At 54.7% G+C, this 16,917-nt stretch overlaps 1 protein-coding gene across 2 annotated transcripts in view; it reads right to left on the bottom strand.

The window, feature by feature from the left end:
* Positions 1–16,917, bottom strand: part of SYNJ2 (synaptojanin 2) — a gene marked incomplete at both ends in the record, with an annotated part of 83,618 nt that overhangs the window by 11,168 nt on the left and 55,533 nt on the right. For both annotated transcript variants that reach the window (XM_084228279.1, XM_084228280.1), the window contains 11 exons: positions 3,172–3,289; positions 4,286–4,442; positions 5,431–5,589; positions 7,509–7,701; positions 9,304–9,444; positions 10,234–10,315; positions 11,789–11,980; positions 14,254–14,419; positions 14,506–14,655; positions 15,301–15,382; positions 16,264–16,436. In XM_084228279.1, the coding sequence (XP_084084405.1) occupies positions 3,172–3,289; positions 4,286–4,442; positions 5,431–5,589; positions 7,509–7,701; positions 9,304–9,444; positions 10,234–10,315; positions 11,789–11,980; positions 14,254–14,419; positions 14,506–14,655; positions 15,301–15,382; positions 16,264–16,436 (1,613 nt within the window). The remainder of the gene's footprint in view (positions 1–3,171; positions 3,290–4,285; positions 4,443–5,430; positions 5,590–7,508; positions 7,702–9,303; positions 9,445–10,233; positions 10,316–11,788; positions 11,981–14,253; positions 14,420–14,505; positions 14,656–15,300; positions 15,383–16,263; positions 16,437–16,917) is intronic.

Below are 16,917 nucleotides of genomic sequence, written 5' to 3'. Positions count from 1 at the left end.
GAGGGGCAGTCTCCCTTGGCGAGGGGTGCAAGCCTTTCAGGGGGCTGGCTGGCATTTGTGTTAAGATTCTCAAAGGACGTTCCTCTCTTTGGCCCTCCCAACCTCAGTTCTAGGACTCTGTTTTGAGGAATTGACCAGAGTCAAAGATTTACATACACGGTAGATGCTGCCAGCACCTTCGTGGGAGTACAGAGGGGGAAACAGTCTGACTTTTCTGTAAAAGGATGAAAGCTGAGACGCAGCCACAGGGGCACACGCTCTGGCGACATCCAGGGTAACCTTGTGGAAATGTGCTGGACACACACCAGGTCGGAGGGAAAGGGTGCGCCATCACCGCAATTTTGACATAAGAACAGGTGCTTATAGGAACTTTATTAGGAAGATAATGTATCTTGACTGAAGACATTTACAACTTTAAGTAGAAACACCAAGTAGAGCACAAAATATACAAAATGGTAACAACCCTTAAAGCTGGGAAATGCTACAAAAATTAAGAGACACGGGTGACACTATGAGTAGTCAGCCCCTGCCCCCGGGTTTATATTACTGTTGGTAGTTTTTTTGCATGTAGAAGCAAAAAAAAAAGACAAAGAAAAATCTGATAGAAGGAACTGCATGACTGAGTTTTTTAAAAACTTCCTTTAGCATAATAACTTTGGAGACAGCCCTCGTATTGGAGAGCGGCTGTGGAGCTGGACAGTGCTGGAGTCACCCAGGGAGACGGGCGCTATGACCCCAACCACTGCATCACCCAAGAGTTACGCTGCCTGAGAAAAGCCTGTCTCCTAATTCCACTGAGAGAACATTCTGGAGATGACAAAATGACACAAAGGGAGAAAAGACCAGGGGTGACGCGTTAGGGAGGGGTGGGCGAGGGAAACAGGCCCCCTGTGTCCTCCTGCCTATGTCAACGCCAGTGTCATCGTCAGGACGCTGTACTAGACGGACAGCATGAACACGGGGGACCGCCGGGTGCAGGGTACTCAGGTCACAACTGCATGTGAGCTACAATCATCCCAAGCTAACGCGTTTCATTAAAGAACACGAAGGTAGCAAGTAGAAGAGCAAATGATAATAACCCGTCTACAAGCATGTGCACACGAACACGCCACACACAGTTACACTTTGGGGTAGAAGCTCCTAATGGGGTGGAGAAGGCAGGGAGAGGGGACGACAGGCCACTTCTGATGCTGTCTCGAGGCAGGGCTGTGGATGATTTGCCTGATGTTCATGGACATGTTTCTCCCTAATTGTCAGTACCTAGATGAGCCGTTTCCGTGACTAGAAAGCCAACACGTGTCTGAGGCGCCTCCCAAACCAGCGTGTGTAATGCACACTTTCCAGTCTCCCCAGCCAAGCAGCTGCTGACCCCAAATCCTGGGGTCACCCTCAAGTCCTCTTCCCTCACTCCTCATCCAACCCATCAGCCAACCCCCATCCAACCCAGTGCGCACCCTCAAGGGAAGCTGGGCTTGCTCGCTCCTCTTACAACATCCACTCAATGCTAATCACCCCAACCCTGACCCTGGCCTGAAGCCGACTCCGTTTCCTCCCTGGCCTCTTGGCTGCCTTCCTGCCTGGTCTCACGGGCTGACTCTGTTAACTTAGTCACATGATGCTGCTCCTCAGCAATGAGCAAAAGCCTGTGGGCTCCCATCCAGCCTGGTCTCTTGCTCATCTCATCACCTTAGGACACTTCCCTGAGCTCAGTTCCAGCCGTCTGTCCTCCAGACTCCTGCGTGCTTGCTGCAGGCCCCCGCCCTGGAATGCTTCCCCCCCACCCCCCACATGGCTCCCAGCCTCGCCTCCTTCAGATCCTGCTCCAGGTCCTCTTATCAGAGGCTCTCCCTGGACACTGGGTGTAGACACCGCACCCCTGTCTGAGCCTTCTGCTGCTTGCTTCCTTTCGTAGCATTTCTCTGCTTGTTGTTTGTCTGCCTCACTAGAAAATTCCATATGAGAGCACGGCCTCTTCTGTCTTGTTCACTGTGCACCCTCAGGGCCAGAAGCTGGGCTTGCTGTTGAAGGCCTCTGACAGACACTGATTATATGAACACTTCTAAATGCACTGACTGACCCAGCACACCTGGGGGCACAGATGCAAGACCCCCAACTCCATGTCTAACTGTATTTGTGATAACAGGTTTCCAAAGAATTTACACCTAAAGACACCCACCAAGTCTTCATAATTTCTTTCCCTGTAAGGATGAAATTGACAGGAGCCTGGGAGGGTCACACTTGCCCTGTCTACACCCCCAAGGACAGAGGAAGTTCCCTCCCTTGAGGTGTTCCTCGGGCGGCCCCAGCTCACAGACCCCTGCTGAATGCTGGACACGCCAGGCCAAGGCAACAGTTCAGAGCATTTCAATGTCCTCAATCCAACACCCAGACACCCTACAAAATATTAGAAAAACTACTCATCAGTAGGTGAATGTCGAAAATCCACAGAACGCTGGATAGTGGATAAATGAATGAGCCAGATCACTAGTATCAACATGATGGCATTTCAAATGTTTAATGCAAAGCAAGAGGCCCAGTGACACACTTAGGAGATGTTAACTGGCAAATCCAATAGGTTGTCTTTGATATTTTCATCAAGGATGACATATGTGGTACAAAACATGCTGGCGTCGACCCGTCCTTGGTGACAGGCACACAGGCACAGCACTGCTCTCTGCCCTTGACTGACACTTCCGTCTCTCACACTCACACAGGTGGGCAAGCAAGCACACACTGGGGGAACAGTACACTGCTCTATCTCTCACATGTATGTGTGCACACGTGCACCCTCCCCAGGGGCCAGCACGTGTCTTGGCTCATACGCACATGTGCACATATGCATACACCCCAGGGCCAGCGCATGTCCTAGCTCACATATGTGTGCACATATGCACACATTCAGGGGCCACTGCATGCCCTGGCTCATACACACATGTGTATACACGCACCCTCCCTGGGGCCAGCGCATGTCCTGGCTCACACACATGTGCAAGCGTGCACACATCCAGGGGCCAGCATATGCCCTGGCTCACACACACGTGTGCATGCGTGCACACACCCAGGGGCCAGCATGCTGTGAGCAGCAGCTGCTGTGACCCCCTTGGCTGTGAGCAGCAGCTGCTGTGCCCTCCTCTGCCGAGGAAAAGCACCCAGCAATGGCGAGAACCCTACCTGTGGTCAGATGCCTGCAGCTCGGCGCGGCCATAGTACTTGAGGACGCCGGGAGACCACGTGTGTCTGATGGTGGTGTCGGCATCCAGGTCGTGGTCGAGGAGGTTGAGCTCTCCAGCTACGCACAGGGATTCCAGTTGAGAGACCCACACATGACACAAAATAGCATCAACATATAAATACGCCACTGATGGGACTTCTACGACAGGGACCGCTGTACCTGCACCACTTGTCTCAGACTCATCTCGCTACCCCGTGGCCTGGGAACTATGCCAAGGTGCCATGGGAGCCTGGGGGAAAAATGCCTCCACACGATAACCCCAGGGCGTGAGGCCAGAGCAGTGGACACCTCACCTGTGGGCAGACTGGGCAGGGACCTGACATCGCAGCACGGGGTTTGGGCAGGAGTGGCGCCTGCACCCCTTACAGGAGGTGGCGCAGAGGCTCAGGGCAGGGGGACCTTGGGGTCTGGGTCACCAGACGTCCACAACTGGACAGGAGCTGCACAAAAATGCATCTTTTCAATGTGAGATTTCCTGGCCTTGAGAGTTCAGCATATAGGTCGCCAGGAGGGTGAAGTCGTTTATGTTCTAGTATGTAGATGTTCTAATTTGAAGTAGACTGCACTTCCCGGCTGGGCATAAGAACGGATTAGACTACTAATTGATTACAAATGAGACAACTCTATTCTTTATGGTGTCTCGCTCAGGTTTGACTTGGAATTGGGATTTTAAGTGGGTAAGAGTCTGGTCGAACATAAGGGCTGCATACAGTGCAGGAGCACATGGGGAGCGGAGCTGCAGGAAAAGCTGAGGCTTCTCTGCTCCTTCCCCACTGGGAACAGAAAGCATTGGGGTGTTGTGGAGGGACAGCCTTGATCCAGGGGTGGGGAGGCAGGAGCAGGGTCATCTGCAGATCAGACTCCCTAGAAAGAGGCCAGCAGGGAGCACTTCCGTAGTTGGGATGCTAACAAGTGGGATGACTTTGTGTAGTTTTGGGTTATGGAGATGATTGTTATTTATACAGCAAAAAGCACTGGGCCAAATCAGGTGATTTCCCCGTGGTGCTGACTGTTCACCCTCCACAGCTCTGAGAGCGCACCTGTCCCACCCACCTGTTCGGTCAAAGGGATGCCTCTTCCTCCACCACAGGACACGGTCTGTCCAGGCGGGGGTGCGGCACTTGTCGCTGGTGTCGTAGGCAGCAGAGCCAACGTCATACTTGTAGGTGGGTCCGAAGTTAATGGCACCTTCATGAAAGTCTTTAAAAATCTATGGGGTTAAAAGAAGTCCCAAGGCTACTTTAGTCCACCTAGATTCTGTACATTACATGCAAAAGCAAAACATAAAAAAGCCACATGCTTCACTTCTAGAAAGTCAGGGTCTGAGCTGCATTTGCAAATGTGTCCAAAAACTGGACATATGTGCGCTACTTAATGAGCATTTTTCCTATTATGCCAAAGCCTAAGAAGTCACTAAGAATCTATTCCTGGGGCATCAAGGGGCCAACTATGAGTCCTGAAACTCGATGGTCTTGGACTGCTTCATGGCTCTGGGGATTATGTGACCTTGAACAAGCTATTTGACCTTGGCCTTGGTTTCCTTATCCATAAAATGGGTATAATACCTAACTTGTAGGATGGGCTTGAGGATTACAAGCACACATTGGAGTGTAAAGTACATTAGGTATGTTAGTGTGTTAGTATGTTCAGGAACAAGCAACCATGCTGTCACCAAAATAAAGTATTCAGTGTCACCTCATGGTCCCATCTGTTTGGAATATAGCTGCCCCTACAAAGCAGACATGTGACCTCAAGGTATTTGGACTTGCGGGCATGACACGGCAGGTGCCCAGATGCTGACCGGGTCCTCGTGGGCAGTTCTGACTTGGGCTGACTAGGCTGGGAGGACACAGGACAGAGGGCCCAGCTAGTTTGAAGGGGAGGGGCAGCACACCCACTTCCAAGCACAGGCCACAGGCACTGGAGTGGGCAGAGGCCAACGTCCTTTCACGTAGCGATGGTCCCTCTGGCCACAGAAAGCCACATGAACCCCGAGTCTAAAACCACACAAGCTCATCCAAAGAGCAACTGGAAACACATGTGTCTCTAACTTCACAAGCCATGTGTTTTCCACCACATCAGAGACTTTGTGAAGTCCACTCACGGAGCTTAATTTGCTGGACACTCTAATGCACATATTTAGCAGAAGTTGTTCTATATTACAGCAGCTGCTGAAGTGCTTTAAATGCACAACTTACTTTTCCACTTGATTTCTGTAGCTGTAGCTGATCAAATTCCAGAAGTTTCTTCCAGTCTTGGCGTTTAACAAAATAGAAGACTTCTTCGTAAGTGAGATCGATGCGGTAGTTGAAATCGCCACACCAAAACACGTAATCATGCGAAAATATGTTTCTGCCCTAAGGTGGAAAGAAAAGCATCATCATTCTGGCTCATCTTGCAGGAAGGGGGCAGAGGGGGGAGAGCAAGTTCACGTGCAGATGACCAGCAGACACATTTTTCCTACAGCGTTACTTAAGAGAAAAGCCCTTTAGAAGAATGTCTCATTTTTCACTAACCCCACAGACCCATTGAGGAACTTCTTCATGGCTCACTTTTTATGATAATTGTGTTTGTTAAGAAGGTTTGGAGGAAGCCCTAGATCTCACTGGGGAGCACGACCATCAATACCTCCCTTGCCCAGCTGACCACGCTCCTGCTTTGATGTTGATTCCTAAAAATTGCCTACGCATTCCGTGTTGGACAAATGAGGTTTAGGAAAATAGTTACACATTCTCAGGACATGCAACTTTGTGGGACTTTATGGACTTCATTTTCATCTAGGGACCCTCCATCAGACTGTCTCTCCTCCTTTTCCCCGACCATCCCCGGTCACTCTGAGGTCACCCTGTCCAAGTCCCCCACGGTAGCCTGCAAGTGCTTGGGGATCCTCGCCCACTTCACCCCAGGGTTCATGACCTTGGGGCAGCTGCCACCTAGCAGCTCAGCGGGGCTAGCTGTTCTGGGGAACCTGGACCTCAGCAGCCTTGGGGAGCACTCGCCCAGCTTTTCCATCACAAAAAAAGCTCAGAAAAACTTGCTAGAGGTTACCCCCCGAGTGCATGGAGACGAGATTGGAACACAGCTCTGCCTGGCTCTGGAAGCTGTTTCTGTCCTAGTCCTGGAGTTCTCCCCTGCCCTGGACCCACAACAACCTGGGCAGAAGATCAAATTTCGTTGGCAAAATGAAACGAGAGGCACCAGCCTCATGTGGCCGCTGGGCACCTGCAAAGTGTGGTGGCCACCTCTGGGCAGCGCCACACAGAGCAACACGCAGGCCCTCAGCACTGCTGTGCTGAAAAGAGCTGTTACAAACCCAAACGTGCTGTGATTATTTTGACTATACCCCAAGTTTAGTGTTTCAAAAGAGCCCGTTTTAAGTGAGGGGGGTGGACTTTCTAAGCTGCATATATGCTTGAAGGGAAGAGCTCCCTGTCTTCCCACACGGTCAGGGAAACTGCACAGCGTGAACTTCCCAACACGACTATTTGTTTCTTCTTTAATCCAAGAAACACAAACAAGGATTATGGCATTTGTTCAAACCAGGATGTTTTTGCCCTACAAGCATCATAGGAAATAGGGTTTTCTTCATAGGGGATCCGGCACCCCTGGGAGGGTCCCCTGGCAATGCTGGATATGTGGCAAGGACCACGGGAGTCCACCCTCGAGGCTGGACACAGGTGGTCCGGTCTAGGCTGAAGTGTGAGGTCAGCCCCCACCTCTGCACAGAAGGGAGAACCTTCAGCTCTTCATTTAGAAAGAAAACCATCAGCTCTGACCACAAGAGGGCAGCGCGAGGCGCGGTACCGACCACCAGGCGCCGGGTCAGGCAGGATTCCCTGAACTGAAAGTGAGAATTCCTGTCGCAGCCACAGACGAACACAGAAAAGGCTGAATCTCAAGAAAAACCAGGCTTCTAGCTCGGACTCTGATGCTCTGCCCAGCCTGGACAGCGCACGACTCAGTGTTTTCTTCCATTCTCCTGATTTGACTCGGAAAATCAGAACGCGCACCCGAGCCCACCAGAGAAAGGGCGTGGGGGAAGCGTGCAGAGCCAAGGGGGCAGAACACTCTGGCTGGACCCCTCTGAGCTTCTGCACTACACCGTCCAGGCCATCCCCTTCCCCCAACGCTGAGCCCCCAAGGGCAGGGGCCCTGGACGACCCCAGCCCCAAGGCCTGACGCCACTGCAGCCCAGCGAGCCAGATGGGGCAGACGGGGCAGGGTGCACACGCCCAGCCTGGCCCCCTGCGGCGCCGGCCACCCCCACGGGGCTCACCGCTGGAAAGCTCAGCTTCTGGGTGATCTCCCGGTAGTCCTCGTTCCGCTCCTTCACCTGGGACTGCCCGGCCGTCAGGTGGCTGCAGATGAAGCAGAAGCTGGTGCTGTGCAGCTGAAAGCGGATGCCCACGGCGCCCTTGTTGCCAGCCTTTCCACCCATGCCCGTCTTCACCGTGTCCACGGCCACGTCCCTGCAACAGAGGACGCACAGGCGTCATCTTCGTGGCGAGAAGGAAAAGCGGAAAGCTGTTCTGAGGCAGAGCAGGGCGGGGGCAGCAGGGGGCTGTGGCTCTGAGGACCCTGAAAGCCTCGGCTCAGGGCTGGTCACTCACATCTCGCCCACGGGCAGGCCGGCAAGTCCCCGCCAGACCCCCTTACTCTGTGGGCCTTGCCTGCTGGGAGGTCTGGGGGGAGCTGCATGGCTACAGCTCTCCGGGGCTCTGGTGTGGCATCTCAAGAGTCCACCCCTGGGCTCCGTTCCATGTCCTCACACCAGCAGCTTGGACCCCACTTGCCCACCCCCTACCCACTTTCCTGCCACACAGGAGGCACCTTCAGGGAATTAGCACATTCTAGAAACAGAAGCATTGGTCCTGTGTGCTATGCCTGCCATGGACTGCACCTGTGCCTGGCCAGGGGGTCCCATCAGCAGACAGGGTGGGGGCTAAGCCAGCTGAGGGCCAGAGGGGAGGTCAAGGACACGGATATCCACCCGGGACAGTGAGCGGCTCTTTTTCTCACGGTTCATCTGTACCTTTCCCCTCAGCTGACCCTCGTCCTAACCCTCCCTTCATTCTAACCCCTCGCTCTGGGCACAGCCAAAGTGCCAGCACAACACAACCCGGGGAGATGGATGTGACTGTTCCCCCGGAATCCTAGAAGAGGGTCATGAGCACAGAGCATTCTTGCCCTCCAAGTATGCCGGGGGCCGCTGTGGTCCCCTGAAGACTTGGGGGTGCTCGCTCAGGTATGACTACCTAAGCTTGGGAGGCCCATCTGGACAGTGCAGAATGAGGACAAAGAGGGAATTCTAGTGAATGAGTGTAAGCTGGGGGCAACAGGCGCCTGTGTTGGAGGGGTGGGGAGGGCAGCGCCACCCAAGCTTAAAACACCACATCACACGCACAGGACACTCATGTTGCACACACACACACACATACATTCATGCACACACACAATGCATTCATGCTGCACACAAACACACACATCCTCTCATACACACACCCATGCACACACAATGCACTCATGTACACACGTTACACTCTGCATTCAAATTGTGCACACACACACATACACATATACACACAGACCCTTTCCTAAAAGGATATGACTCTCTAAGTTTTCCCCTTTCCGATATTCACAAAGCTGCCACTGAGGAGACATAATTATGGGGTGACAGGATAGAGGCTTTCTGCCCACAAATCTTTGATTTCTTTAAAAAAAAGACAAAAGAGTTGGCATTTCCTGGTGAATTACTCAGCTCTTGGTCAGAGGTTTCCTGTCTAAAATTTCAATCCCTTTCCTTGAGCAAAGCTGAGCATGGGTGAGAACAATCACGAAACACTCCTTCCCAAAGCATTCAGCTTCCTGAGCTAGAAGGTTCTGTTGTGGCCCTTGAATTGTTAGACAATATTCTATTCAGCCTCCTTTCTCCCTGATACTGGAACATCGACCTTGGAAAATGACAGCTCGTGATTCCTGTTGCAAGGGAGGGGTGAGGAGGAATTCAGAACAAAGCCTCTGGAGGAGGCACCCGGAGTCCCCCCAGATGTCCAGAGACTGCGTGGCCTTACCTGATGAAGGGGACGTGGTAGGGACGCACAAAGATATAGAGACAGACGCCCACCAGCTGTGCAGAGGTCAAGAGGATATACCTATGAGAGCGTGAGATGGCTTTCTGCAGCTGCTCACCCCACATCTTCCTGTTGGTGGTGCTGGGAATGAGAATAAAGAGGATGGCATGTGTGGGGAGCTGGGGCTCTACAAAGCCCTGAGCCTGTTTCCTCTTGTCACAGAACCACGTCACCCTGCCTGCCCTCCCCTCCTCGTGTCCCGTCTTCACTCCTGCCCTGGGCTCCCCATCTGGTTCTGTCTGGGTGACACACGTCACAGGTCAGCCCCCAGCCCTCCAGGGCCTGGCTCCTGGCAACGCCATCGCATCCATCTGGCGAGGTGTGAACCTGCACCCCTGAATCATACATGGCGCTGTAAACCAACATCACCTCCATAAAAATGCAATTAGAAACTTCTCGCTGGTCTGCAAATCTTTAAAAAAAAACACCTACAGAATCAGTTTTACCCATTGGTATGAAAACCCCCGCCCTGCCTGGCACCAGCTGTGCCCTTCTGCTTTTCTGTTCAAAATTCCTTGAATGAAAAACAAGTTGAGGAAAGAAAAATTCCGTTACTTTAACCAAAGGTTACCGCAGGCTTCCTTCCTCTGCACTTGGTGGAGAGCAGCTCCTCTTCCCGGTGCTCGCGCTCTCTCGCCCGCCCAGGAAAGTGGCTCAGCCTCCCGCCCGGCACCCAGTGCCGCCCCCCAGGCTCACACCCAGCATCCAGCTCCAGGCAGGCAGCCATGAGAATGTAGTGAGGGCCGCCCCGCCTGCCAGGGCCTTCCTCAGCAGAGAAAGGAAGAGCCAGAATGTTAGATTCAGAGGGAGCTCAGGACAGCTTGGGGGGTCCGAGGGCACCACGCTGCACCCCCACTCCCTGGCACTTACCTGGCATTGACTATATTCCCTGCGCTCAGCTCCACCATCTCTTCAAACCCCACAGCAAATATGTCAGCTGGGCTGCTGTCATCTGGGGAGCAAGGCAGGAGTGAGGCACCCCTGAGTGCTGACTGGCAGGGACCCAGGCCCACAGCCCCTTCTGTGGGGGTTGGGGAGCATCAATCAGATGATATGCATCAAGTCCCTGCCCTGCCTGGAAATACCTTGTGTGCCTCGCTTTTCTGGTAACTTCCATGGGGCAGTGCCCTCTCCTCCAAGGACTGTGAGTACTTCCCCTCTCCCCTACTAATGCGGGACTAAGGTCCCACCCCAGGGGGCTGGAGGACAGGGCAGGGAAAGTGGCCCTGCCTGGGGTCCACTCTGATGAAATTGGCCAAGCAAACGCCCAGCTGGCAGGGAGCAGGCAGCCCAAAGGGGAGGCCCACCCCCCCTTGTCCCTTTCCAGGGAGTCAGAGCTCGCTCATCTCTCAGTCCTGTCCCAACCCCCCGCCCAGCGTGGCCCCAGGGGCTGCAGAAAGTGACTCCTCCTCCCTGAAGGAAACCTTAGGCCTTTCCAAGGTTCTTTTTTCTTTTTCTAAAGAAAAAACACCTGCTCCTTGGGTTGACCTACTTGACAACAGTAACACAGGGCTTCCTTCCTGGAATCTGGAGTTTCAGATTTGATGTCCACACAGGTGAGCCGGCACCCACTAAGACCCCTGCAATCAGCCCCCCTGCAGACATAGCCAGGCTACCCCCCATCCTGCAAGCAGAGGAGCTCAAGTTTCTCCAGTCAAGTTGACCTGATGTTCTCAGGGCTCCCAGGATCTGTTCTGGTGCTAGAAGGGTCAGCATGGACATGGAGAAACTGGGGACCCCAAATGGATTTAATTAACCTGAGGCAGGAAGGGGGTGCACACAACACCCCCCTGATAGCAAGGGGCTGTGACAGTGCACAGGGCACAGCAGGGGAGGCCTGGGGTACAAGCACAGACCCCTGCACATCAGCAGACCAAGAAGAGGTTCACAGTCTCTTCAAGAACAAAACGAATGAGCCTCTGCAAAAAATGTTGACTGGATGTACATCACCCTTCAATCCCTGGGTTCTGGGGCCATTAAGTATTACATCATATGATATAAGCCCTGTAAGGTGCTTAACTTACTCTTGGAATGAATTTACTCTTCAAATGTACACAGGTTCTCAGGGCCGCTGAAAGTGGGTGGAGGTAGCTGGACAGGGGCAGGTGAGGCCAGTGCATCAGCTCCTGGCGGGAACAGGGCTCTGGGGCACACCTTCCTCCTGACAAAAGGCTCTCAGGCCAGGCCCTACACCTGCCAGATGGAGGCGCCCTGCCTTGCGAACCCTTCCACAGGCACCGGACACCATCCCGCCAGACTCGCTTCGTCGCAACACCCCCTCATGCCTTGCATGGAGGCGTCAGGAACCCAGCCCGCCACCCCTCCGAGCAGTGCGAGGTGCCGGGAGTTTGCTGGGAAGTCAGGACAGCGCTTCCCAACATGCCAGGTGTGAACACCCAGCCACCCAGCCCCCGGCGCCGCTCACCAGGGGACTCCACCACCCCCGACAGCCGGGGCGAATCCAGCAGCCAGTCTGTCAGCTCCGCCGTGCCCAGGAGGTTGCTCCGGAACTGCTTCCCCCCGTTCACGTTCCAGGTGCCCGTGGCGACGCGGACCTGCCGGAGGTTCGTGAACTCCGCCTGGCGCTCCAGCATGGCTCTCAGGATCCGGGGGTTCACTGGGGGGAGATGGGAGGCACTCATCTGGTTGGGCTCCAATGCCCCAGGCCCCCAGCACGGGCCGCCTGTTAGGGCCAGGGGGCCCTGACCCCAGAGCTAGGGAGCAAGGCAAACGCCTCAGGAAGACAAGAAGGGCTAACACCCCGGGACTGTCACATCCCCTGGACTGTGTAAAAATGCAGGACCTGAGCAGAGCTGTCAAGGCTGTGAGGCCACAGGGAGCCCTCAAGTCAAGGAGGGGACACTACCTGCAATTTCCCAACTTCAGAATATATACGTGATACATATATGATACAAACACGACACACACATGGTACCTAACTCTGACACATGTGGATGTGTTTAGACAAGTGCATCTAAACTGTCAATGCCTGCTGGGATATTGAGATTTGTATGAAATACAGTTTGGCCTTCCACTTCTGACACACAGTCCCTAAAACCCCTGGAAAAATGCATCCATCCCAACGATGAGAACCATGAAGGTGACTCCGAACACCTTCCACCCTGAGCATGGCGGGTCTTGTTACCAGTAACCAGTGAGCTCATCCATCCTGCCTCTGCTGTGGGGCCACCATAAAGCCCAAAGAATGGTGTCAGGAGAGCATCTGGGTTGCTGGACATGTGGAGGTGCAGGGAGAGCAGCCCCCCTGTGGGGCAGGGAAGCTTCACACCCCAAGTCACAGGCCTTGCCCTATGACTACTTCCACCTGTCCGCTTCTGACTTAATCCTTTAATTGGAGTTGGTGATGCAGTAAGAAAATATCTCCCCGAGCTGGGTGAGTTGCTAGGGCAAATTAATCACACCGAGGAGGGGGTGGTGGGAAGTGGCCACGTATAGTCTTATGGCCACCGGGACTGGTGTCTGAAGGGGGCAGGGAAGTCTGGCAGGACTGAGGCTACGTCTGGGGGGCAGTGTCAGAATGGTGGGGAATTATAGGGCAACCAGCTGGTGTTGGAGTGTTGCTGGGTGGTGGAGAAGGCCCCCACCCTGGAAATGAGCACGGACCTGCCCATCTCTGCATTTTCCACTGTCCATTTTCAACCATGTCCACTGTCTAGATATCCAAAATCCATGCTCCTGTCTGAATAGTGACTTCACCCAACTCTCCTGCCTTCACTAAGACTCACTAGTCCTCAGCTGCTTTCAGCTTTGACCAAGTGGTCTCAGTTCCAGGGTGGACAAAAAAAAGCACCTATTACTAGAGGTTGAACAGAAGTTCCCAGATGATGCCAGAAAGGGCTATGCCACCATAGAAAAGGGCCATGGGCAATGAATTTTTCAAAAATGCCAAAAATTTCTGGAACAAATTTCTTACAACATTCTTGTAAGAAAATGCTAGACTTCCCTTTCTTGTCCATGAGCTTTGTAATGTCAACACTCTTTAGGTTCTTAAAACAAACAAACAAACAAACTCAGTCCCCTCTCCAGCAAAACACACTTCAAACTCACAGATGCAGACAAGGGATGGGGGTTGCCAGAGGCAGCTGTGACTCCCAGCTGTGGGTGAGCCCTGGGGGCAGGAGTGTGGCATGCTGGAAAACTGCTGAGAAGATAGATCTGAGAAGTTCTGGTGACAAGTACAGAGCAGCGTGGAAGCTCTGTGAGGGGACGGATGGCAACTAGCTGCCGGGATCGCGTCACCACAGGTACTAAGAGTGACTCATTAGGGTCTAAACCCGAAAGGAAGATGATGTTATGTATCAATCACATCTCAGTGGAAAACCACCCTGTCCCTACGAAGGAGGGAGCAATGGAGGGAGCGGACAGGTCCTGCCCCTAGAGGAGGGTCTTCATCCCAGAGACCCCAGTGCCCTTGAAATGCAAACAGGCTATCGGAGCCACTGCCCTCCACCTGGCCACTCACCTGGCGGCCTGATCCTTCCACCTAATCATCAGGGCTAGATGCCAACCACCCCCAAAGCATCTGGCCAGTCCTAAACTACTAACCTGCCAGTAACCCCAGGAAGAGCTTCCCTGCCTCCTGACCGCCAGCCTTTGCCACTCAGCCCTACTGCCTCCCGCCTCCAGGACCTGTGAGCACCATAGACTGTTCTCTGCCTCCTCTCGTGGCCGCCCTTGACAGCGCAGCTCACAAGATGCAAGCACAGCTGCAAGCACAGCTGCAAGCTGCTTAGGTCAGCTGGTAAGCCCAAGAGACTGCCCATGCAGAGGTCAGGGGCGAGTCCAGGGCACCCGCTTGCCCCTTGCTGTTTAGGGGAGTGTGTGCCCTGCCATCCTGGGTCCCCAAGAGGAGATGTCGCAGCCCCTTACCCAACAGAGCCGTGTTGTCCAACAGCATCCTGCCCTTGTCGGCGGCCTCGTCACTGTGCACGTCCCCAACCAGCAGTAGCTTGATGGCCTCCTGCTTCACGCCGTCGAAGAAGTTGGACTGGATAGTGCGGGACACGGACCGGGCCCCGTCCTTGAGCTTCCCCACCTGCCGAGCCAGAACGCAGGCTGTGAGGAAGAGCCAAGGAGGCCGCCCACCACCAGGCCCCCCCGACCCCTGCGGCCGGCCCCCACCTTGGCCTTCCCTTCCAGGGCCCGGCTGCCCGTGAACATCTTGCTCAGGCTGTGCCCGTTCAGAGACCACATGGCTTTGAAGAACTCCACGCAGCGGTCAGCAATGGACTTCGAATGCAGCCCCAGGCTCTTGAGCTGCAGGTGAAGGACCTGGTGATGGAAGGGACAGCCGTCACTGACTTCTCACCAGAAGCTGCGGCCCCCAACCCCGGCTGCCTGGGGTGACCGCAACCCCTGCCAGTGAGCTCCTTCTCACGGCTGCAGGTCACCCTGTGTCCTCCAGAGAACGGCAGCCCTTGCAGCACAGAACGGGGCTCCTACAGAGTGGACCCCAACTATAGCTCACTTTGCCCTTCACATGGCCTCCTCTGACCCCATCCCTGACCCCGTCCCCCTCCCAGTTAACGTGGGAGGCCAACCACGCAGCGGTCAGTCAGGCAGTGGCCACTTAGGCACTCGGGTCTCCCCTGGGCCTCAAATCCAGCCTCACCCTGCTTTTGCCCAACGCATGTTCACAATAACCATTACATAGAACTGCTGTTTCTCATGCCGATGCCTGTCACTCTGGGGCCCCATGCCTGGGACGAGCCCCAAAGAGTGTGAGAAAAAGTGTGCCTATGACAGGTTGAAGGCAAACGGTGGCATGCGCAAGCCAGTCGCCAGGGAAACCATGTGGGCCCCCACCCCCAACTCAGACAGTGCCCGGGTGCTGCCCACCCCCTGCAGTCAAAGGAGCCCAGTTGGCCCACTAGAGCCCAGACGGGGCGCAGTGGCCCGGGGGTGGGCAGGACAGACCTCGAGCGCAATGAAGCTCTGCACTGTGTTGGTTCGATCCAGGCAGTCCAGACAGTTCATCCGCAGAGTGCCTTTCTGGAAGCTTCAGAAAACAATTGCAGAGGACAGTTAGCAGATCGACACTCCTGGGAATGCCGGGTCAGGTTCCGGGAGCCTGTGTGCATTCCCACCAGCTAATCAACGTGCAACTCGCCGCATGCATGCTTGGTTAGCGACACCCCATTTGACATTACCCTCGCTCACTGACACCCACCTCACGGCCAGCGTGCTCTTCTCCACAGGCGCGTGGCCACAGCCTCTGAGCTTGTGCATGGGGGCATCTTTACCCACCCAACCTCGAATAGTTTGCACACACGTGAGAACTGGGGGGCACAAAAGGGCAGGTGACAAGGACACTAGTCATGGGAGGAGCTGGGACAGGGCCGTCTCCTGGGCCCCCTCAGCGGGACACACCTGTTGGCCCGCTCAGGTCATTCCATTCTGAGCTCACCTGGGAATGACAGCCAAGGCCCCACCAGCACTGGCTCAAATATGTTTTAGCAAGTGGGCAGATTAGTCCAGACTCAACCTGCGAATAATGAAGACTGAGGGTATTTAACCCAAAGGAGCTGCCCTTCCTTCTCAGCTGAGTGGGGTGGCCACATCCCCATTCTCTTGGACTATGGGGTGCAGGCCAGCTGTCCCCCTTCACTCTCAGGGGGTTATCAGTTTGGATGAAAACTATACAGTCACCTGACTCCACAGTTACTTGGTCTCTTGAGCAGATTCATTTTGCCAGAAAACCACACTTTCCCATCTATAACGCAAAATTCAAATACACAAGTGGCTGTGGGATGGTTCCAGGAAGCCCAGCACCTGAGCCTGGGCCCGGGAACCGGCAGGCAGCAGGTGGGGAGGGAGGGGGCGTGCCCGGGGGGCTGGGACTTGGACCCGGCGGAGGGAGGTGGGGACACGCTGACTCACCGTGGACTCACATTCTCGCCCTTCGCGAAGATGTCGAAGTCATCCCAGTGCAGCTGCAACTGGGGCCTCAGCAGGTTCTCTAATTTCTCTAGCTTCCCGCCTTTGGCAAACTGATGGAAGTCAAAGTTTATCATAGGCGTGTCGCTGGCGTGGCAAGAAGCCCAGAGCAGCTTCTAGAAGGAAGACAGGGAGGAAGGCAGGGTCGTGAACCTTGTATGTCTCGAGTCCAAGGGGTTAACCGTGGTGCCTGCTGGAGCACACGGTCTAGAGTCAAGGTTCGGGGGCGTCCTAGCAGCTTATCAGACCTCATCCTGGAAGGGAAGCCTCAGGGACAAAACCACAAGAGCATCTTGCCCGCAGAAGGGCAGAAGGCCTAGCTCACGCACAGGACAAGCCAGAGCAGGTGAGGCTCCCTGGGCAGCCCACAGCTCAGGATGGACATCACCTTCCACAGCGCTCTTGGAGGCAGCGATGGGGAGGGCCCACTCTGTTCTTTAGGCACCCAAGTGCCGCCAGCCTGCCAGGATAGAGCGGGGCAGCCAGCTGTGGAGCTCATAATCCAGCCACCGTTGCCCTGGTAACCATGCAACCCTGCCCAGCCTGCCTCTGGTGGCAGTGCTCTGTGCTGCCCTGTTCCAGCCCAGGTCCTCTGGC

This window comes from Talpa europaea, assembly GCF_964194135.1.
Source record: "Talpa europaea genome assembly, chromosome: 2".
Taxonomy (NCBI): domain Eukaryota; kingdom Metazoa; phylum Chordata; class Mammalia; order Eulipotyphla; family Talpidae; genus Talpa; species Talpa europaea.
This window is presented reverse-complemented; position numbering and strand designations above follow the sequence as displayed.